Here is a 24,332-nt window from a genome sequence, read left to right as displayed (position 1 = left end):
GTCCCCCATCCTGGGCCCCATCTAGGTATATATATGTCCTCCATGTTGGGCTTCTTCCAGTTAGGCTGGCTTCACATCAGCGGTATTCTGCCGCAATGCCGGATCCGGCACAAATGCATTTCACTTCAATGCATTTCCTATGGACTCGCGGCAAGTTCCGGTTACGTGTGTCACACACAACCGCATGTGACCGGAACTTACCGCGAGTCCATAGGAAATGAATTGAAGTGAAACACATTTGTGCCGGATCCGGCATTGCGGCAGAATACCGCTGATGTGAAGCTAGCCTTATATATGTCCTACATCCAGGGCACAATCCTCATATATAAGTCTGCAATCCTGGTATATCTATCCCTCATCTTGGGCTCCTTCCTAGTATATAGTATCCTTCCTATCCTTCCTTCCTGTAAGCCATAATCATCAACATTAACAGAAATAAACACTTGAAATAGATCACTCTGTGTGTAATGACTCTATATAATATATAGGAATAGATCCCTCTGTGTGTAATGACTCTATATAATATATAGGAATAGATCCCTCTGTGTGTAATGACTCTATATAATATATAAGAATAGATCCCTCTGTGTGTAATGACTCTATATAATATATAGGAATAGATCCCTCTGTGTGTAATGACTCTATATATTATATAGGAATAGATCCCTCTGTGTGTAATGACTCTATATAATATATAGGAATAGGTCGCTCTGTATGTAATGACTCTATAATATATGTTTCCTTTTTGGATTGAATTACTGAAATAAATTACCTTTTTGATATTCTAATTCATTGAGCTCAGCTTATGTAATAAATGTATAATAAAGGTAAACACTATACAAAAATAATATTGATAACATTCGTGTGTTCTTAACACAATGCAGAAAAGAAACACTGCTGGTGTCTTCCTAAACACTGCGATCCAAGAATGCACAACTACAACCATGATAGATGCCCCCTCATCCCGTGTGACTGTCCCCGTAAGTAATATTCACCCCAGTATTGCCTCATACAAATATTTATTTTTTATTAACCATACCGCATATTAGATATGCATTAAGGCCAGAGTCACACTTGCGAGTGCCTCGCGTATAACTCGCGTGAGTCTCTCATTGCATCACCCGTCATGGCCGCACACTCACCAGACTGGAACGTCTCAGCAGCATAGAGATACATGCAACCGACCCGCTCCTGGAAGGAGAATTTGAGTCTGTGCCGGGTGATTCAATGAGAGACTCGCAAGTGTGACTCTGGCCTTACACTGCTTTAGGAGGGCGTATTCTTTCTTGGACTAATTTAATTTTTTTTATTTTTTGTTTGGTCCATTTTTGTAGTATATATAACTTATTAATTTACCTTCCTTAAATCTTTTTGTCGGGATGAAAAAATCCTGATATTTTTCCAATGTTTTTTGCATTTTTAAATTATGTTCTAAGATTAGTGCGATTTATAACAACAACAAACATCTAAAGCTTTTTAGGTTTTCCTATTTTTGCCGAGTAATAACACATTTAATGGAAAAAAAAATCCGATGATCCGATGAATTATTCCTATATGTATATCAGCTGTTTAGATCTCTGGGCCGGACATAGATCTCCCCGGGAATCTGCCTCTAGAGCTTATTGTAAATAAAAAGGGGCATTACCACTGTGAGACATGTAATGACTGACAGTCTGCTCTCACATTGGTAATGTCCTCTTTTTGTTACAACAACCTCTGGAGGCAGATTATTGGGGAGATCTATGTCCAACCAATAGATTTTAAGAGCTCCTCTACATATAAAGAAAAACGTGGTTGTGACCCACATGTCAATACAGATGGCTCAAGAAGTCCTCTCTTCTATCTCTAAACAGTTGGAGGGCATAATATGCCCTATGCTGACTACACATGTGAACCTTTTCCCTATCAACTTCATCAAATATTTTCTTTCTTTGAAGTATGGAAAAATTTTGACTTTTGCTTTAGGGCCCCATGATTTCTATGTACCCCCTAGCCATCTCCTTTATTAGTATGTAGTAACAGGGACCTGCAGTAGGAGCTGTATATAGTGAGTAAGGCTGTTGTGCCAGAATCAAGTAATACAAAGTTATACGTCTTCAACTAGGTTAGGCTTATCACTGCCCAAAACACATTTGTTATGTGCACATTGCTTATTATCATATTATCGTTTATCATCGGAATGAAATAACATTTCTATGTTTTTTTTCTCGGTTCAGACACTACTACTACAAAAAGTCCAACAACTACAACCATGTCACTTACCACAGAACGCCCAACATCTACAACCATGTCACCTACCACAGAACTCCCAACATCTACAACCATGTCACCTACCACAGAACGCCCAACATCTACAACCATGTCACCTACCACAGAACGCCCAACAACTACAACCATGCCACCTACCACAGAACGCCCAACAACTACAACTAAGCCATCTACTACCACAGAAGGCCCAACAACTACAACCATACCACCTACTACAGAACACCCAACCACTACAACCATGTCACCTACTACCACAGAAAGCCCAACAACTACAACCATGCCATCTACTATCACAGAAGGCCCAACAACTACAACCATGCCATCTACTACCACAGAAGGCCCAACAACTACAACCAAGCCATCTACTACCACAGAAGGCCATACAACTACAACCATACCACCTACCACAGAACGCCCAACAACTACAACCATGTCACCTACTATCACAGAAAGCCCAACAACTACAACCATGCCATCTGCTATCACAGAAGGCCCAACAACTACAACCATGCTACCTACTACAGAACACCCAACAACTACAACCATGTCACCTACCACAGAACATCCAACAACTACAACCATGTCACCTACTACCACAGAAAGCCCAACAACCACAACCATGCCATCTATCACAGAAGGCCCAACAACTACAACCATGCTACCTTCTACAGAACACCCAACAACTACAACCATGTCACCTACCACAGAACATCCAACAACTACAACCATGCCACCTACCACAGAACGCCCAACAACTACAACTAAGCCATCTACTACCACAGAAGGCCCAACAACTACAACCATACCACCTACTACAGAACACCCAACCACTACAACCATGTCACCTACTACCACAGAAAGCCCAACAACTACAACCATGCCATCTACTATTACAAAAGGCCCAACAACTACAACCATGCCATCTACTACCACAGAAGGCCCAACAACTACAACCAAGCCATCTAATACCACAGAAGGGCCAACAACTACAACCATACCACCTACTACCACAGAAAGCCCAACAACTACAACCATGCCATCTGCTATCACAGAACGCCCAACAACTACAACCATGCTACCTACTACAGAACACCCAACAACTACAATCATGTCACCTACCACAGAACACCCAACCACTACAACTATGTCACCTACCACAGAACGCCCAACAACTACAACCATGCCACCTACCACAGAACGCCCAACAACAACAACCAAGCCATCTACTACCACAGAAGGCCAAACAACTACAACCATACCGCCTACTATAGAACACCCAACAACTACAACCATGTCACCTACTACCATAGAAAGCCCAACAACTACAACCATGCCATCTACTATCACAGAAGGCCCAACAACTACAACCATGCTACCTACTACAGAACACCCAACAACTACAACCATGTCACCTACCACAGAACACCCAACTAAAACCATGTCACCTACCACAGAACATCCAACAACTACAATCTGGCCAACTACTACTACAGAACACCCAACAACTACAACCATGTCACCTACCACAGAAAGCCCAACAACTACAACCAGGCCAACTACTACTACAGAACACTCAACAACTACAACCATGTCACCTACCACAGAACGCCCAACAACTACAACCAGGCCAACTACTACTTTAGAACACCCAACAACTACAACCATGCCACCTACCACAGAACGCCCAACAACTACAACTAAGCCATCTACTATCACAGAAGGCCCAACAACTACAACCATGCCATCTACTACCACAGAAGGCCCAACAACTACAACATTACCACCTACTACAGAACACCCAACAACTACAACCATGTCACCTACTACCACAGAAAGCCCAACAACTACAACCATGCCATCTACTATCACAGAAGGCCCAACAACTACAACCATGCCATCTACTACCACAGAAGGCCCAACAACTACAACCAAGCCATCTACTAGCACAGAAGGCCCAGCAACTACAACCAGGCCACCTACTACCACAGAACGCCCAACAACTACAACCATGTCATCTACCACAGAACGCCCAACAACTACAACCAAGCCATCTACTACCACAGAAGGCCCAACAACTACAACCATACCACCTACCACAGAACACCCAACAACTAAAACCATGTCACCTACTACCACAGAAAGCCTAACAACTACAACCATGCCATCTGCTATCACAGAAGGCCCAACAACTACAACCATGCTACCTACTACAGAACACCCAACAACTACAACCATGTCACCTACCACAGAACACCCAACTACAACCATGTCACCTACCACAGAACATCCAACAACTACAACCAGGCCACCTACTACCACAGAACACCCAACAACTACAACCATGTCACCTACCACTGAACACCCACCAACTACAATGGATGGTAACTATTCTTCTCTGCTGTGCTGTCACACACGATCTATATAGTTTCTTCAGTGTTTCATGGCTTTGTCTCCCTATTTCTGTGACTGAACTGCAACATCCCCTCACAATCCAGATTCACCACAAAATGGGGCTGCGTTTCCTACTTCTGCTTTTCTACTGGCTTTTATAGCCCCTCCTGAGTGGCTGTATTATACCATGTGATGTGATATTTGTAAGATATAGGGAAACTTACCCAGCCGTGCTCGAGGTTTTTTGATCCTCCTCTGGCTGATGCAATCTTCTGCAGATACAGTTTGCTTGATCACAAATGTCTTAGGTGCATAATTTTTGGACCTTTTTCAATTTTAAAAACCTAAAAGCATGTAGTGTACTGTGCTATGAAATGGGCCGTCTTTTACTAATGCGATATCATCCATTTCTTTAGTGACATCATTTTGCCATTACTGCGATTGAGTTTGCTTGACTTGCTCTATGTTAAAAATGTCACTGTCCACATCACCTATACTACGTGCCCATTGACCACCATTATATTCTCTTCTTTGTTAGGAATAGTTTGTCAATTTTTCATTGTCTGATGCTTTCTTTTTGTTCCAGGGCCAGACAGCACTACTACTACACCACATCCAACAACTACCACCATGCCGCCTACAACCAAAAATCACCCAGATACTGTATCCAAGACTCCTATTACTATACAACCCCCAACAACTACAACCATAACCCCTACCACTAAAGGTGCATTACTTGATTTATGAAACTTATCAGTGTATTTTTATTCTTTCACCTATTTTTTCTTTCCAAAGAATGGGTTACGTGATGCCCCCTTCACCTTTCATTATGTAGTAATGTTCACCTTCCTGTGCTAATGTCCCACATGTTGAATCCCAACCACGTATTTATGTCCCCCATCCTGGGCCCCATCTAGGTATATATATGTCCTCCATGTTGGGCTTCTTCCAGTTAGGCTGGCTTCACATCAGCGGTATTCTGCAGCAATGCCGGATCCGGCACAAATGCATTTCACTTCAATGCATTTCCTATGGACTCGCGGCAAGTTCCGGTTACGTGTGTCATACACAACCGCATGTGACCGGAACTTACCGCGAGTCCATAGGAAATGAATTGAAGTGAAACACATTTGTGCTGGATCCGGCATTGCGACAGAATACCGCTGATGTGAAGCCAGCCTTATATATGTCCTACATCCAGGGCACAATCCTCATATATAAGTCTGCAATCCTGGTATATCTATCCCTCATCTTGGGCTCCTTCCTAGTATATAGTATCCTTCCTATCCTTCCTTCCTGTAAGCCATAATCATCAACATTAACAGAAATAAACACTTGAAATAGATCACTCTGTGTGTAATGACTCTATATAATATATAGGAATAGATCCCTCTGTGTGTAATGACTATATATAATATATAGGAATAGATCCCTCTGTGTGTAATGACTCTATATAATATATAGGAATAGATCCCTCTGTGTGTAATGACTCTATATAATATATAGGAATAGATCCCTCTGTGTGTAATGACTATATATTATATAGGAATAGATCCCTCTGTGTGTAATGACTCTATATAATATATAGGAATAGATCCTTCTGTGTGTAATGACTCTATATAATATATAGGAATAGATCCCCCTGTGTGTAATGACTCTATATAATATATAGGAATAGATCCCTATGTGTGTAATGACTCTATATAATATATAGGAATAGATCCCTCTGTGTGTAAGGACTATATAATATATAGGAATAGATCCCTCTGTGTGTAATGACTCTATATAATATATAGGAATAGATCCATCTGTGTGTAATGACTCTATATAATATATAGGAATAGATCCCTCTGTGTGTAATGACTCTATGTAATATATAGGAATAGATCACTCTGTTTGTAATGACTATATAATATATAGGAATAGATCCCTCTGTGTGTAATGACTCTATATAATATATAGGAATAGATCCCTCTGTGTGTAATGACTATATAATATATAGGAATAGATCCCTCTGTGTGTAATGACTCTATATAATATATAGGAATAGATCACTCTGTGTGTAATGACTCTATATAATATATAGGAATAGATCCCTCTGTGTGTAATGACTCTATATAATATATAGGAATAGATTGCTCTGTGTGTAATGACTCTATATAATATATAGGAATAGATCCCTCTGTGTGTAATGACTCTATGTAATATATAGGAATAGATCCCTCTGTGTGTAATGACTATATAATATATAGGAATAGATCCCTCTGTGTGTAATGACTCTATATAATATATAGGAATAGATCCCTCTGTGTGTAATGACTCTATATAATATATAGGAATAGATTGCTCTGTGTGTAATGACTCTATATAATATATAGGAATAGATCCCTCTGTGTGTAATGACTCTATGTAATATATAGGAATAGATCACTCTGTGTGTAATGACTATATAATATATAGGAATAGATCCCTCTGTGTGTAATGACTATATAATATATAGGAATAGATCCCTATGTGTGTAATGACTCTATATAATATATAGGAATAGATCCCTCTGTGTGTAATGACTCTATATAATATATAGGAATAGATCACTCTGTGTGTAATGACTCTATATAATATATAGGAATAGATCCCTCTGTGTGTAATGACTCTATATATTATATAGGAATAGATCACACTGTGTGTAATGACTCTATATAATATATAGGAATAGATCCCTCTGTGTGTAATGACTCTATATAATATATAGGCATAGATCCCTCTGTGTGTAGTGACACTATATAATATATAGGAATAGATCCTTCTGTGTGTAATGACTCTATATAATATATAGGAATAGATCCCTCTGTGTGTAATGACTCTATATAATATATAGGAATAGATCCCTCTGTGTGTAATGACTCTATATAATATATAGGAATAGATCCCCCTGTGTGTAATGACTCTATATAATATATAGGAATAGATCCCTATGTGTGTAATGACTCTATATAATATATAGGAATAGATCCCTCTGTGTGTAAGGACTGAATAATATATAGGAATAGATCCCTCTGTGTGTAATGACTCTATATAATATATAGGAATAGATCCCTCTGTGTGTAATGACTCTATGTAGTATATAGGAATAGATCACTCTGTGTGTAATGACTCTATATAATATATAGGAATAGATCCCTCTGTGTGTAATGACTCTATATAATATATAGGAATAGATCGCTCTGTATGTAATGACCCTATATAATATATGTGTTTCCCTTTTTGTACTGAATTACTGAAATAAATTACCTTTTTGATATTCTAATTCATTGAGCTCAGCTTATGTAATAAATGTATAATAAAGGTAAACACTATACAAAAATAATGTTGATAACAATCGTGTGTTCTTAACACAATGCAGAAAAGAAACACTGCTGGTGTCTTCCTAAACACTGCGATCCAAGAATGCACAACTACAACCATGATAGATGCCCCCTCATCCCGTGTGACTGTCCCCGTAAGTAATATTCACTCCAGTATTGCCTCATACAAATATTCATTTTTTATTAACCATACCGCATATTAGATATGCATTAAGGCCAGAGTCACACTTGCGAGTGCCTCGCGTATAACTCGCGTGAGTCTCTCATTGCATCACCCGTCATGGCCGCACACTCACCAGACTGGAGCGTCTCAGCAGCATAGAGATACATGCAACCGACCCGCTCCTGGTAGGAGAATTTGAGTCTGTGCCGGGTGATTCAATGCGTGGCACTCGCAAGTGTGACTCTGGCCTTACACTGCTTTAGGAGGGCGTATTCTTTGTTGGACTAATTTAATTTTTTTTTATTTTTCGTTTGGTCCATTTTTGTAGTATATATAACTTATTAATTTACTTTCCTTAAATCTTTTTGTCGGGATGAAAAAATCCTGATATTTTTCCAATGTTTTTTGCATTTTTAAATTATCTTCTAAGATTAGTGCGATTTATAACAACAACAAACATCTAAAGCTTTTTAGGTTTTCCTATTTTTGCCGAGTAATAACACATTTAATGGAAAAAAAAATAGTTTTTATGTCATCTAAATCTGAAGCCATTTGTTTTTTTTTTCTTTTTTTTCAGGCAACGTAGCCGTAAGTGTGCTCGGTTTTTTTTGCATTTTGTTTTTACAGGATGAGCCATATTTTTGATATATCTGATCCGATGAATTATTCCTATATGTATATCAGCTGTTTAGATCTCTGGGCCGGACATAGATCTCCCCGGGAATCTGCCTCTAGAGCTTATTGTAAATAAAAAGGGGCATTACCACTGTGAGACATGTAATGACTGACAGTCTGCTCTCACATTGGTAATGTCCTCTTTTTGTTACAACAACCTCTGGAGGCAGATTATTGGGGAGATCTATGTCCAACCAATAGATTTTAAGAGCTCCTCTACATATAAAGAAAAACGTGGTTGTGACCCACATGTCAATACAGATGGCTCAAGAAGTCCTCTCTTCTATCTCTAAACAGTTGGAGGGCATAATATGCCCTATGCTGACTACACATGTGAACCTTTTCCCTATCAACTTCATCAAATATTTTCTTTCTTTGACGTATGGAAAAATTTTGACTTTTGCTTTAGGGCCCCATGATTTCTATGTACCCCCCTAGCCATCTCCTTTATTAGTATGTAGTAACAGGGACCTGCAGTAGGAGTTGTATATAGTGAGTAAGGCTGTTGTGCCAGAATCAAGTAATACAAAGTTATACGTCTTCAACTAGGTTAGGCTTATCACTGCCCAAAACACATTTGTTATGTGCACATTGCTTATTATCGTTTATCATCGGAATGAAATAACATTTCTATGTTTTTTTTCTGGGTTCAGACACTACTACTACAAAAAGTCCAACAACTACAACCATGTCACTTACCACAGAACGCCCAACATCTACAACCATGTCACCTACCACAGAACTCCCAACATCTACAACCATGTCACCTACCACAGAACGCCCAACATCTACAACCATGTCACCTACCACAGAACGCCCAACATCTACAACCAGGCCACCTACCACAGAACGCCCAACAATTACAACCATGTCACCTACCACAGAACGTCCAACATCTACAACCATGTCACCTACCACAGAACGCCCAACAACTACAAGGCCAACTACTGCTACAGAACAACCAACAACTACAACCATGTCACCTATCACAGAACGCTCAACAACTACAACAAGGCCAACTACTGCTACAGAACAACCAACAACTACAACCATGTCACCTATCACAGAACGCTCAACAACTACAACCATGTCACCTACCATAGAACGCCCAACATCTACAACCATGTCACCTACCACAGAACGCCGAACAACTACAACCATTTCACCTACCACAGAACGCTCAACATCTACAACCATGTCACCTACCACAGAACGTCCAACAACTACAACCATGTCACCTACCACAGAACGCTCAACATCTACAACCATGTCACCTACCACAGAACGCCCAACAACTACAACCAAGCCATCTACTACCACAGAAGGCCAAACAACTACAACCATACCGCCTAGTATAGAACACCCAACAACTACAACCATGTCACCTACTACCATAGAAAGCCCAACAACTACAACCATGCCATCTACTATCACAGAAGGCCCAACAACTACAAACATGCTACCTATTACAGAACACCCAACAACTACAACCATGTCACCTACCACAGAACACCCAACTAAAACCATGTCACCTACCACAGAACATCCAACAACTACAATCAGGCCAACTACTACTGCAGAACACCCAACAACTACAACCATACCACCTACCACAGAACGCCCAACAAGTACAACCAGGCCCACTACTACTACAGAACACCCAACAACTACAACCATGGCACCTACCACAGAACGCCCAACAACTACAACTAAGCCATCTACTACCACAGAAGGCCCAACAACTACAACCATACCACCTACTACAGAACACCCAACCACTACAACCATGTCACCTACTACCACAGAAAGCCCAACAACTACAACCATGCCATCTACTATCACAGAAGGCCCAACAACTACAACCATGCCATCTACTACCACAGAAGGCCCAACAACTACAACCAAGCCATCTACTACCACAGAAGGCCAAACAACTACAACCATACCACCTACCACAGAACGCCCAACAACTACAACCATGTCACCTACTACCACAGAAAGCCCAACAACTACAACCATGCCATCTGCTATCACAAAAGGCCCAACAACTACAACCATGCTACCTACTACAGAACACCCAACAACTACAACCATGTCACCTACCACAGAACATCCAACAACTACAATCAGGCCAACTACTACTACAGAACACCCAACAACTACAACCATACCACCTACCACAGAACGCCCAACAAGTACAACCAGGCCCACTACTACTACAGAACACCCAACAACTACAACCATGCCATCTACCACAGAACGCCCAACAACTACAACTAAGCCATCTACTACCACAGAAGGCCCAACAACTACAACCATACCACCTACCACAGAACGCCCAACAACTACAACCATGTCACCTACTATCACAGAAAGCCCAACAACTACAACCATGCCATCTGCTATCACAGAAGGCCCAACAACTACAACCATGCTACCTACTACAGAACACCCAACAACTACAACCATGTCACCTACCACAGAACATCCAACAACCACAACCATGTCACCTACTACCACAGAAAGCCCAACAACTACAACCATGCCATCTGCTATCACAGAAGGCCCAACAACTACAACCATGCTACCTTCTACAGAACACCCAACAACTACAACCATGTCACCTACCACAGAACATCCAACAACTACAACCATGCCACCTACCACAGAACGCCCAACAACTACAACTAAGCCATCTACTACCACAGAAGGCCCAACAACTACAACCATACCACCTACTACAGAACACCCAACCACTACAACCATGTCACCTACTACCACAGAAAGCCCAACAACTACAACCATTTCATCTACTATCACAGAAGGCCCAAAAACTACAACCATGCCATCCACTACCACACAAGGCCCAACAACTACAACCAAGCCATCTAATACCACAGAAGGGCCAACAACTACAACCATACCACCTACTACCACAGAAAGCCCAACAACTACAACCATGCCATCTGCTATCACAGAAGGCCCAACAACTACAACCATGCCATCTACTACCACAGAAGGCCCAACAACTACAACCAAGCCATCTACTAGCACAGAAGGCCCAGCAACTACAACCAGGCCACCTACTACCACAGAACGCCCAACAACTACAACCATGTCATCTACCACAGAACGCCCAACAACTATAACCAAGCCATCTACTACCACAGAAGGCCCAACAACTACAACCATACCACCTACTACAGAACACCCAACAACTACAACCATACCACCTACCACAGAACACCCAACAACTAAAACCATGTCACCTACTACCACAGAAAGCCCAACAACTACAACCATGCCATCTGCTATCACAGAAGGCCCAACAACTACAACCATGCTACCTACTACAGAACACCCAACAACTACAACCATGTCACCTACCACAGAACACCCAACTACAACCATGTCACCTACCACAGAACACCCAACTACAACCAGGCCACCTACTACCACAGAACACCCAACAACTACAACCATGTCACCTACCACTGAACACCCACCAACTACAATGGATGGTAACTATTCTTCTCTGCTGTCACACACGATCTGTATAGTTTCTTCAGTGTTACATGGCTTTGTCTCCCTATTTCTGTGACTGAACTGCAACATCCCCTCACAGTCCATATTCACCACAAAATGGGGCTGCGTTTCCTACTTCTGCTTTTATACTGGCTTTTATAGCCCCTCCTGAGTGGCTGTATTATACCATGTGATGTGATATTTGTATATAGGGAAACTTACCCAGCCGTGCTCGAGGTTTTTTGATCCTTCTCTGGCTGATGCAATCTTCTGCAGATACAGTTTGCTTGATCACAAATGTCTTAGGTGCATAATTTTTGGACCTTTTTCAATTTTAAAAACCTAAAAGCATGTAGTGTACTGTGCTATGAAATGGGCCGTCTTTTACTAATGCGATATCATCCATTTCTTTAGTGACATCATTTTGCCATTACTGCGATTGAGTTTGCTTGACTTACTCTATGTTAAAAATGTCACTGTCCACATCACCTATACTACGTGCCCATTGACCACCATTATATTCTCTTCTTTGTTAGGAATAGTTTGTCAATTTTTCATTGTCTGATGCTTTCTTTTTGTTCCAGGGCCAGACAGCACTACTACTACACCACATCCAACAACTACCACCATGCCGCCTACAACCAAAAATCACCCAGATACTGTAACCAAGACTCCTATTACTATACAACTCCCAACAACTACAACCATAACCCCTACCACTAAAGGTGCATTACTTGATTTATGAAACTTATCAGTGGATTTTTATTCTTTCACCTATTTTTTCTTTCCAAAGAATGGGTTACGTGATGCCCCCTTCACCTTTCATTATGTAGTAATGTCCACCTTCCTGTGCTAATGTCCCACATGTTGGATCCCAACCACGTATTTATGTCCCCCATCCTGGGCCCCATCTAGGTATATATATGTCCTCCATGTTGGGCTTCTTCCAGTTAGGCTGGCTTCACATCAGTGGTATTCTGCCGCAATGCCGGATCCGGCACAAATGCATTTCACTTCAATGCATTTCCTATGGACTCGCGGCAAGTTCCGGTTACGTGTGTCATACACAACCGCATGTGACCGGAACTTACCGCGAGTCCATAGGAAATGAATTGAAGTGAAACGCATTTGTGCCGGATCCGGCATTGCGACAGAATACCGCTGATGTGAAGCCAGCCTTATATATGTCCTACATCCAGGGCACAATCCTCATATATAAGTCTGCAATCCTGGTATATCTATCCCTCATCTTGGGCTCCTTCCTAGTATATAGTATCCTTCCTATCCTTCCTTCCTGTAAGCCATAATCATCAACATTAACAGAAATAAACACTTGAAATAGATCACTCTGTGTGTAATGACTCTATATAATATATAGGAATAGATCCCTCTGTGTGTAATGACTATATAATATATAGGAATATATCCCTCTTTGTGTAATGACTCTATATAATATATAGGAATAGATCCCTCTGTGTGTAATGACTGTATAATATATAGGAATAGATCCCTCTGTGTGTAATGACTCTATTTAATATATAGGAATAGGTCGCTCTGTATGTAATGACTCTATATAATATATAGGAATAGATCCCTCTGTGTGTAATGACTATATATAATATATTTGAATAGATCCCTCTGTGTGTAATGACTCTATATAATATATAGGAATAGGTCACTCTGTATGTAATGATTCTATATAATATATAGGAATAGATCGCTCTGTATGTAATGACTCTATATAATATATAGGAATAGATACTTCTGTGTATAATGACTCTATATAATATATAGGAATAGATCACTCTGTGTGTAATGACTCTATATAATATATGTGTTTCCCTTTTTGTATTGAATTACTGAAATAAATTACCTTTTTGATATTCTAATTCATTGAGCTCAGCTTATGTAATAAATGTATAATAAAGGTAAACACTATACAAAAATAATATTGATAACATTCGTGTGTTCTTAACACAATGCAGAAAAGAAACACTGCTGGTGTCTTCCTAAACACTGTGATCCAAGAATGCACAACTACAACCCTGATAGATGCCGCCTCATCCCGTGTGACTGTCCACGTAAGTAATATTCACCCCAGTATTGCCTCATACAACTATTCATTTTTTATTAACCATACCGCATATTAGATATGCATTAAGGCCAGAGTCACACTTGCGAGTGCCTCGCGTATAACTTGCGTGAGTCTCTCATTGCATCACCCGTCATGGCCGCACACTCACCAGACTGGAGCGTCTCAGCAGCATAGAGATACATGCAACCGACCCGCTCCTGTTAGGAGAATTTGAGTCTGTGCCGGGTGATTCAATGAGAGACTCGCGCGAGGCACTCGCAAGTGTGACTCTGGCCTGCTTTAGGAGGGCGTATTCTTTGTTGGACTAATTTAATTTTTTTTATTTTTCGTTTGGTCCATTTTCTCTGACGCCTCATTGGGGGACACAGGACGATGGGTGTTATGCTGCCTATCCATAGGAGGTCACTAAGTAGATGCAAAAGCATAGCTCCTCCTCTGCAGTATACACCCCCTGGCCGGGCCAGGCAAACTCCATTTTATCTTACTGTCTATAGGAGGCACATCTCTGCAGACTACTGCAGCAAGAATTTTTTGTTTTTAGAGGGCGACAGTTCCTTCGGGGACCGATTTCCCAAAACCATCAACAGGCGGGAACGCGGAGTGTTGCCTCCCCGTACCACCTCCTGCGACGCTGGATCCTGGGCTGTTACTCACTGGACGACAGGTCTCATGGCACTGATTTTCCAGAGCCCAGAGCAGATGAAAACTTCCTCAGCCCCTCTTGCAGGCTCTGAGTTGATATTCGCTCCGCACCAGCGTGACCAGACTGCCATCTCCACAGGAGCTGAGGTGAGATAATTCCGATTTTTCCAGAGCCCCAGAGCATTCCTCAGTCCCTCTGGCAGGCTCTGAGTTGATACACGTTCTGTGACCGGGCACAGCAGGCGTCAGAATCTGCACACTGGCTCCCTGACAGGAAACTGGAGCAAAGGTCACACTGACTGGATGCACATGGGATGTGATTGCAGACACCTGCATAGCATTCCACCTGTGGCGGGGGGAGGGCACAACTCCCTGGACTAAGTGCACCTGCAGCTGCGGTACACTTATAAAGGTTTTTCTGTCCACCATTGTTGTACAGGGCTGGAGGGGGGAAGGGGAGTCCCTTCCCACCATTTTTTTGTTTATTATATTTTCTCATGCTTTCTTGTCAGAGCTAAGCCCTGCCCCCTACGACACTTGATAAGCCACGCTCCCTCACAAAAGCGCGCGTAATGGAAGGTAACATTCTTAGTCCCTCCTCACACAGGATCTGCAGAGCATTGCTGCAGAGCATTGCTCCCTCTTGTTGTGATCAGAGCCTGTGGGCGTCTCTCAGAGCTGGATTCCTCCTTCCTACAGGAACTGTGACGCAGGAGGGGGAAAGGGGTCATCAGGGTTCTGGATGAGTTATAGCCTCACTTACATATTAACTCTGCAGAGCATTGCTCCCTCATTACAATCAGAGTTTGTGGCTCATCAGCCAGGGGCTGCAGTTACATGTTTTATGCCCTGCACAACTACAGCAACAACTATAAGACTATTAATGTATCCTGTCACGCTGAGCTACTAGTAGATGATAGCACCTCTTCCTTCTGTGAGTCCGGTTCCTTTGTAAACCCCCCCCCCCCCACCCCGCCACCACCGCAGCAACCGCAGCCAGCCCAGAGCCTACGGCTCCCAGTCCCCCAGAAAGGGCACAGTTCCCTGAACCTGGTGCTGGCTTTGCAACATCGTCCTACACCCCTCAGGGCCCCTGGACAGAACGCAGCCTGATGACACCTCTATAGAGGGTCCTTCTGATAAGAATCAGCCCTCTGCTTCACCGGTTGCAGATCAGAAAAAAGGCATGACCCCCATGGGTCTCCCTCTGGGGTTTACAGATGGGGTTCTCGCACATGTTCCGCGGTCTCTGAGGAGCCGGAGGAAGGGGAATGATGTTTGTACCGAGATGATTCCTTGGTTTCAACCTCCCCGAGTGATCAAGCTGCGATGGACTCCCTTATTGCAGCAATCTACCAAAACTCTGCATGTGGAAGATCTCCCATCCACTACTACTGACCCTGCGGTCTCCTTTAAAAGGGTGAATAAACTTAAAAAAAAAAAGAGCTTTTTGACGCCGCTTTGGTATCCGTAAACTCATGGAGTCCCGGTACCCCTTTGGCTTAGCTGTCTCTAAGGGCAGGGCCGATCCGGCCTCGGTGGACCCTCACCCGGCTTCTGCCTGCCTGAAGGACCCTCCTGTCTTTTACTTGATGGATCCTCCTTCAAGGAACCGACAGACAGACAAGTGGAGCAGCTCGATCGCTCTGCCTCGAGGCCGCGGGTCCCTCTCCCCTTCCGTGTGGGTCGCACAGGCACCAGGACTACCAGTTTTCCTCAGACCCTCTCAGATGTAACTGTTCACATTGCTGCGGCGGCGGAGTACCTTATGCAGAGCTTCCTCGGCGCTGCTACCTGCGCAGTTATTGCCGCCTCAAATACCATAGCTATCCGTAAGGCCCTCTGATTCCAATAATGGAGAATGGACTCGGTCTCTAAGAAGCCTCTCACAGTACTCCTTTCCAGACCGATGGTTTGCCGATCGTCTGGACAGGCTCTTTTTTTTTTTTTTGTCTGACGCCACAAGAGGAAAAGAGTACCTCTCTCCCCCAACTCTAGCCCAGCATGCTTTTTACTAGACACGTAGGGCCCAACCTTCTCAGCCCTCCCCGAGTCCACCTCGTCCTGGCAGTCTAGACAAAGACCGAGAAGTCTCGTCCTACTCCATCTGGGCCGCCGCCTCAGACCACAAATGGGTGTGATACCTTGTGTCTTCCGGTTACCACATTGAATTCTGGACCCGATCCCCTGGTCAGTCTTTTCTCTCAAACCCCCCCAAACGCTCCAAAACACCACGAGGCCTTCTCCTCAGCAATCCACTCCCTCCAAACGGCGGGGGTGATGGTACCTGTTCCGGACGGCGAGAGGTTCAAGGCTATACCTATCGTGGTCGCCAAAGAAAGACGGGTCAGTTCGTCCCATCCTGGACCTCTAACACCTGAGCAAACATGTGCACGTAAGGAGATTCAGAATGGACTTCCTAGAGTCCATTATTACCTTTATGGTCGAAGGAGAATTCCTTGCTTCCCTAGCTATCAGGGACGCGTACCTGCACATACCCATCACTCCAGCTCACCACAGTTTCTCCGCTTCGCGGTTCAGGACTTCTTATTTTCATTTGTGGCCCTACCCTCGACTCTGCCACAGCACCAAGGGTCTTAACTAAGGTCATGGCGGCCGCCATGAGTGCCCTTCACGCCAGGAGAGTGGCTGTTCTGCCTTGCTTGGATGACCTCCTCATCAAGGGCTCAATCAGCGTGCAGATCTCTGTGGGCACCCTATCCCGCTTAGGGCGGCTTCTGACTCCAGTCAAATCATCCCCGGTCGCGTCAAAATCCGTCACCTCCCTGGGCATGTCCCTGGACACTCTTCGGGGCTTGATATTTCTCCCTCAAGTCAAGGCGACCGCTCTACAACAAGCGGTACACTGCCCTCTACGTATTCCTGTCACTTCATACGATTCAGTATGAGAGTGCTAGGTACGATAGCGGCGGCTATAGAGACAGTGCTTCTCGCTTAGCCACACCACCGCCCACTGCAGCTTGCGCTTCTAGCTGCCTGGGACAAGAGCTCCTTTTCCTTGGATGAACTTTTCACCTTACACCTTCAGTCAGGTATGCGCTTTACTGGTGGCTTCAGTCCTCTTCCATATCGAGAAGGAGTTTTTCTCCCCCAAGTAGACTGGCTACTCCTGACCACGGACGCCAGCCTCTTAGTCTGGGGAGCAGCGTACTGGCTCCACACTGGTTCGGGACGTTGGACACCCCAGGAGTCTTCCCTTCCCAGAAATCATCCTGAAAATCAGCGCGATCTTCTCGCGTTCAGGTCATTCCCCTTTTCTGCTAGCAGGTCGTTTGATTCGGGTCCCATTGGACAATGCAACAGCTGTGGCCTATGTCAATCAGCAGGGAGGTACCAGCAGCAAGACAGCTTATCTCGAGGTCCTCGGGGGTCTGTGTTTTCAACGTTACACATACCGGGAGTAGAAAACTGGGTGGCGGACCTTCTAAGTCGCCAAGGCCTGGCCGCCGGAGAGTGCTTTCTCCACCCAGAAGTGTTCCCACACATCTGCACTTACTGGAGTACACCAGACGTGGAATTAATGGTGCTCTACAAATAAATAATAATAAATAATAATGATCTAATGGCCTCAAGGTTGAACGCAAAGGTACCCGCGTTCTTAGCCAGGTCACATGACCCACAGTCCATTGGCGCGGATGCTCTAGTCTCCTGAAGTCGTTTCCGTCCAACTTAGGCTAAGTTCACATTTCCGCTAAAATCTATCAGTCAAAATCCGCTGCTCTTGTAAACAGTGGAATCCGTTTAGCGGATTCCGCTGCTCCCATAGACTTGTATGAGCAGCGGATTGTGACTGATGATGCTGCGTTGCACCCTCCGCCCGACTGATCAGTCGTGGAACGACTGACCGCCGGGCGGGGGGAACGCAGCATGTAACGTTTTTTGAGCAGCGAGATCCGTCGAATTTCGCTGCGCATGCTCTCTGGCTCCCAGCACACGTCACCAGCTTTGGTTGGTTACCCGATATTTACCCTGGTTACGGTGCAAGGAGCCAGCGCTAAGCGGTGTAGGCCCGTAACCAAGGTAAATATCGGGTAACCAAGGTAAACATCGGGTGCTTTGCTGTTACCCGATATTTAGGCTGGTTACGTGTGCAGGGAGGCCGACACTTCCCCGCTCGGCCCCGCCCCCTCCCGCACTCCGCACATGTATGTACACACACACACACACACACACCTGTCCCCAGCCATGCAGACAAGCACTGACACCCTCGTCTGGCCCCGCCCCCTGCTCGGCTCCGCCCCCTCCCGCACTTTGCATGTGCACACACACACATACATACATACATACATGCACATACACACACTCACTCACACATACACTCACCTGTCCCCAGCCATGCAGACCGCAGCACTTCCACTGACATCCTCAGCGCCTGGCCCCGCCCCCCGCTCGGCTCTGCCCCCGAACTCCGCCCCCCGCACACAACGGAATCCGACAAAGAATTCTGTTCTTTGTCATCCGTTGTACAGCGTTGAACAGCGCATCAGTCACATGCGTCAAGCGACGCATGTGACTGATACAAATCAACGGAAATGTGAACTTAGCCTTACATGTTTTTCGCCTCTGCCCCTGCTGCCACGAGTAATCAGAAAGATCAAGGCAGAAGGAGTCCCGGTGATACTAATAGCACCGGACTAGCCCAGGTGCGCCTGGTATGCTGAATTAGTACAATTGCTCATGGCGCCTCGTAAGCATCCCAGACTTGCTGACCCAAGGGCTCATTTCCCATCAGAACTCCAGAGCCCTGAAGCTGACGGCCTGGCCATTGAGACCTGGACTTTAAAAAAAGGGAGATTCTCTCCTGCCGTCATCTCCACCTTGTACAGTGCCCGAAAGCCGGCCTTCATCCCATATTTACCACCGTACGTGGAAAACTTTCCTTTTCCAGTGCAGGGAATCTAATGTCCAACCTATGCCTCTGGCGATCCCCAGAATTGTTGTTTTTTTGTTTTTTTTTGCAGTCAGGTTGCAAAAGGGGTTGGCCCTCAGCTCCCTTGAGGGGCAGGTTTCATCTCTCTCAATATTCTATCAATACCGCCTAGCTTGCAATCCGCAAGTCAAGACTTTCCTCAAGGGTGTTTCCCATCGAGTTTCCCTGTATAAACGGTCGCTGGACCCATGGGACCTCAATCTCGTTTTGGACGGTATCCAGAGGTCCCCTTTTGAACCTCTTAAGGAATCTTCTCTTGCTCTTCTCTCCTGGAAGGTAACATTCTTAGTGGTGATTACGTCCATCAGACAAGTTTCAGAACTGGCATCACTCTCTTGCCGCGAACCCTTTCTGATCTTTCATCAGGACAAGGTGGTTCTACGCCCCCTTCTGGATTTTCTTCCGATGGTTATTTCCCTGTTTCATATGAAAGAGGACATTGTTCTGACTTCCTTTTTGTCCACACCCAGTCCATAGGGTGGAAAGGTTTCTACATTCGCTAGATCTTGTGAGGGCTCTCAGATATTACGTACCCAGGACAGCCCCTTTAGGAACATAGACTCCTTGTTCGTCATTCCTGAAAGGCCTAAGAAAGGACAGGCAGCTTCATAGGCAACGCTGGCTCGCTGGATTCGCTCTGCAATCCAGGAAGTCTACCGCTAGCAACTTAAGCCCATTCCTAGTGGGCTGCGGACTTATTCCACGCAAGCAGTTGGCGCCCCTTGGGCCATTAGGCATCAGCCTTCAGTGGAACAGAGGTGTAAGGCTGCGACCTGGTCTTGCCTACATACTGTTTCAAAGCATTACTGAATCCATACCCAAGCTTCGGCTGAGGCAAACCTAGGTAGGAAAATTCTGCAAACGATAGTGGAGTACCTATCTCAGTAGGCGCTCCTGGCTATCTGGGACTGGTTCCTAGTCCTTGGGTTGCGTTGTTTGTTTACCCACCCATGGACTGCTTTAGGACGTCCCATGGTCCTGTGTCCCCCAATGAGGCGTCAGAGAAAAACGGATTTTTGTGTACTCACCGTAAAATCGTTTTCTCTTAGCCATCATTGGGGGACACAGCACCCACCCTGTTGCCCTGTTGGGCCGTGGTTCTCTCAGTACCTTATTTGGTTATGACTCTTTTTTTCTCTTGTTCCTCTGTTGAGAAGTTTTTACTGTTTTTTCTCCTACTGCTTGTGTACTAAAACTGAGGTTACCTGGCCAGGCCAGGGGGTGTATTCTGCACAGGAGGAGCTATGCTTTTGCATCTACTTAGTGTCCTCCTATGGATAGGCAGCATAACACCCATGGTCCTGTGTCCCCCAGTGATGGCTAAGAGAAAACGATTTTACGGTGAGTACACAAAAATCCGTTTTTTGTAGTATATATAACTTATTAATTTACTTTCCTTAAATCTTTTTGTCGGGATGAAAAAATCCTGATGTTTTTCCAATGTTTTTTGCATTTTTAAATTATGTTCTAAGATTAGTGCGATTATAACAACAACAAACATCTAAAGCTTTTTAGGTTTTCCTATTTTTGCCGAGTAATAACACATTTAATGGAAAAAAAATAGTTTTTATGTCATCTAAATCTGAAGCCATCTATTTCTAAATCTGAAGCCATCTATTTTTTTTCTTTTTTTCAAGCAACGTAGCCGTAAGTGTGCTAGGTTTTTTTTGCATTTTTTTATTTACAGGATGAGCCACATTTTTGATATATCTGATCCGATGAATTATTCCTATATGTATATCAGCTGTTTAGATCTCTGGGCCCGACATAGATCTCCCCAGGAATCTGCCTCTAGAGCTTATTGTGAATGAAAAGGGGCATTACCACTCTGAGACATGTAATGACTGACAGTCTGCTCTCACATTGGTAATGTCCTCTTTTTGTTACAACAACCTCTGGAGGAAGATTATTGGGGAGATCTATGTCCAACCAATAGATTTTAAGAGCTCCTCTACATATAAAGAAAAACGTGGTTGTGACCCACATGTCAATACAGATGGCTCAAGAAGTCCTCTCTTCTATCTAATAATAATAATAATCATTATTTCTATAGCGCAAACATATTCCGCAGCGCTTTACAATTCAGGAGGATCATATACAAACAAGTAACAGTTATGGAAAATACAATATTTAGATGGGAAAAAAAGACAACCCTGCTCGTGAGAGCTTACAATCTACAATGAGATGGGGGGGGAGGGGCAAGGTACAAGTGCTTATTTACAATGGCAATCCAGTCATTTCAAGGAAATGGGGGATAGGTAATGGTTTCCTGGACCAGTTGCCCAGAACCTTGAGATGGATTTGGGTGCCATGGAGTTTGACGTGGAGTTATGTTGAGAGAAGTTGCAGAGGGACTATGTGAATTTAGTTTGGCTAGTGAGTGTGATAGGCTGCCCTAAAAAGATGCGTTTTTAGGGTGTGTCTGAAGCTGAGTAAGTTGTGGTTTGTCCTAACTTCTTGGGGTAGCGCGTTCCAGAGGGTTGGTGCGATCTCTAAACAGTTGGACGGTATAGTATGCCCTATCCTGACTACACATGTGAACCTTTTCCCTACCAACTCCATCAAATATTTTCTTTCTTTGAAGTATGGTAACATTTTGACATTTGCTTTGGGGCCCCATGATTTCTATGTACCCCCGAAAGCAATATCCTTTATTACTATGTAGTAACAGGGACTTGCAGTAGGAGTTGTATATAGTGAGTAAGGCTGTTGTGCCAGAGTAAAGTAATACAAAGTTATACGTCTTCAGCTAAGTTAGACATATCACCACCCAAAACACATTTGTTATGTGCACATTGCTTATTATCATATTATCGTTTATCATCGGAATGAAATAACATTTATCTGTGTTTTTCTAGTGTCAGACACTACTACAACAAAAAGTCCAACAACTACAATCATGTCACTTATCACAGAACGCTCAACAACTACAACCTGGCCAAGTACTACCATAGAACGCCCAACAACTACAACTATGACACCTACTATTACAGAGCACCCAACAACTACAACCATGTCACCTACCACAGAACGTCCAACAACTACAACCATGTCACCTACCACAGAACAACCAACAACTACAACCATGTCACCTAACACAGAACGCCCAACAACTACAACCATGTCACCTACCACAGAACGCCCAACAACTACAACCATGTCACCTACTACTGAAGGTATGTAACTTATCTTATGAAAAAAATCAACCCAAAGCAGCCAAAGCTATCGAGCTGCTTTTCCCATTTGCTTCCTTCCTTGGCTGTGTTGGCAGATCATGTCCACTCTTTAGAAAGAACAATGGTGATAATACTATTCATGTCTTCTATACACAGTAGTGGAGCAATGCTGGTGCCTTCCTCAAGCCTGCAGCCCAGAAATGTACTACAGTTATCTCTGTACTCTTATACCATGTGAATGTCCGGGTAAGTCAGATTTATCTCATTGTTATGTGAATTGTGTGAGATGAGCGAATCTTTGTAATTTCATATTCTCCAGCTTTCACAAATTTTGACGACAAATTTCATTAATCATGAATTATTTTCCATGAGTTGAAAGTTCTGTAAAGAATCCAATTGCCCTGAAAAGACATGACTAACACTGAGGCCTCCTGGGATATTAATAACACTTTTAAGATCTTTATTGAAAAAACAACGTTAGCTTACCTAATTGATATACATAGGGTCATGTATTCATACCTATTGAACCAGACTATACAGAAGGAAGTTGCCTTTAACACTTTGCACAGAAAAAAGATAAAGATAGATTATTACGTTAATATTAAGCTGTTCTATAGGATATTATAGAGATTTTACCTTCCACACGATCTGTATAGCTTTTTCAGTGTTTCATGGCTTCGCCTATCTCTTTGACTGAACTGCAAACTGCGACATCCCCTCACAATCCAGATTCACAAGAACATGTTGTTGCATTTCCTACTTCTGCTTTTATGCTGGCTATTATAGCCCCTCCTGAGTGACCATATTATACCATGTGATGTGATATCTGTAAGATATGGGGAAACTTACCCAGCCTTGGTCGAGGTCTTTTGATTTTTTTCTGGCCGATGCAATCTTCTGCAGATATGTATTACTGTTATCTATATCCTCTAATAACTGTGAATGTCCACATAAATAATATTTGAGGCATATTCTACTTATCTGTGATCATTTAAGGCAGAATTTTACAACTTATGTGTAGTATTGGATCTAGATATGTGCAATTATCTGCTCTGATTCAGGTCTTTGGTGACATCACTAA

At 43.5% G+C, this 24,332-nt stretch overlaps 1 protein-coding gene across 43 annotated transcripts in view; it reads left to right on the top strand.

The window, feature by feature from the left end:
* LOC142250958 (uncharacterized) overlaps nt 1-24,332 on the top strand; it is a 345,599-nt gene that overhangs the window by 126,224 nt on the left and 195,043 nt on the right. For 42 of the 43 annotated variants that reach the window (XM_075323314.1, XM_075323336.1, XM_075323323.1 and 39 more), the window contains 7 exons: nt 885-980; nt 5,246-5,386; nt 8,063-8,158; nt 12,972-13,112; nt 14,373-14,468; nt 22,934-23,251; nt 23,408-23,497. In XM_075323314.1, the coding sequence (XP_075179429.1) occupies nt 885-980; nt 5,246-5,386; nt 8,063-8,158; nt 12,972-13,112; nt 14,373-14,468; nt 22,934-23,251; nt 23,408-23,497 (978 nt within the window). The remainder of the gene's footprint in view (nt 1-884; nt 981-5,245; nt 5,387-8,062; nt 8,159-12,971; nt 13,113-14,372; nt 14,469-22,933; nt 23,252-23,407; nt 23,498-24,332) is intronic. The other variant, XM_075323352.1, reaches the window with a different exon arrangement.

This window comes from Anomaloglossus baeobatrachus, chromosome 9 (assembly GCF_048569485.1).
Source record: "Anomaloglossus baeobatrachus isolate aAnoBae1 chromosome 9, aAnoBae1.hap1, whole genome shotgun sequence".
NCBI classification, from domain to species: domain Eukaryota; kingdom Metazoa; phylum Chordata; class Amphibia; order Anura; family Aromobatidae; genus Anomaloglossus; species Anomaloglossus baeobatrachus.
The sequence above is the reverse complement of the archived record's forward strand: the minus strand, read 5'-3'. Positions and strand labels throughout refer to the sequence as shown.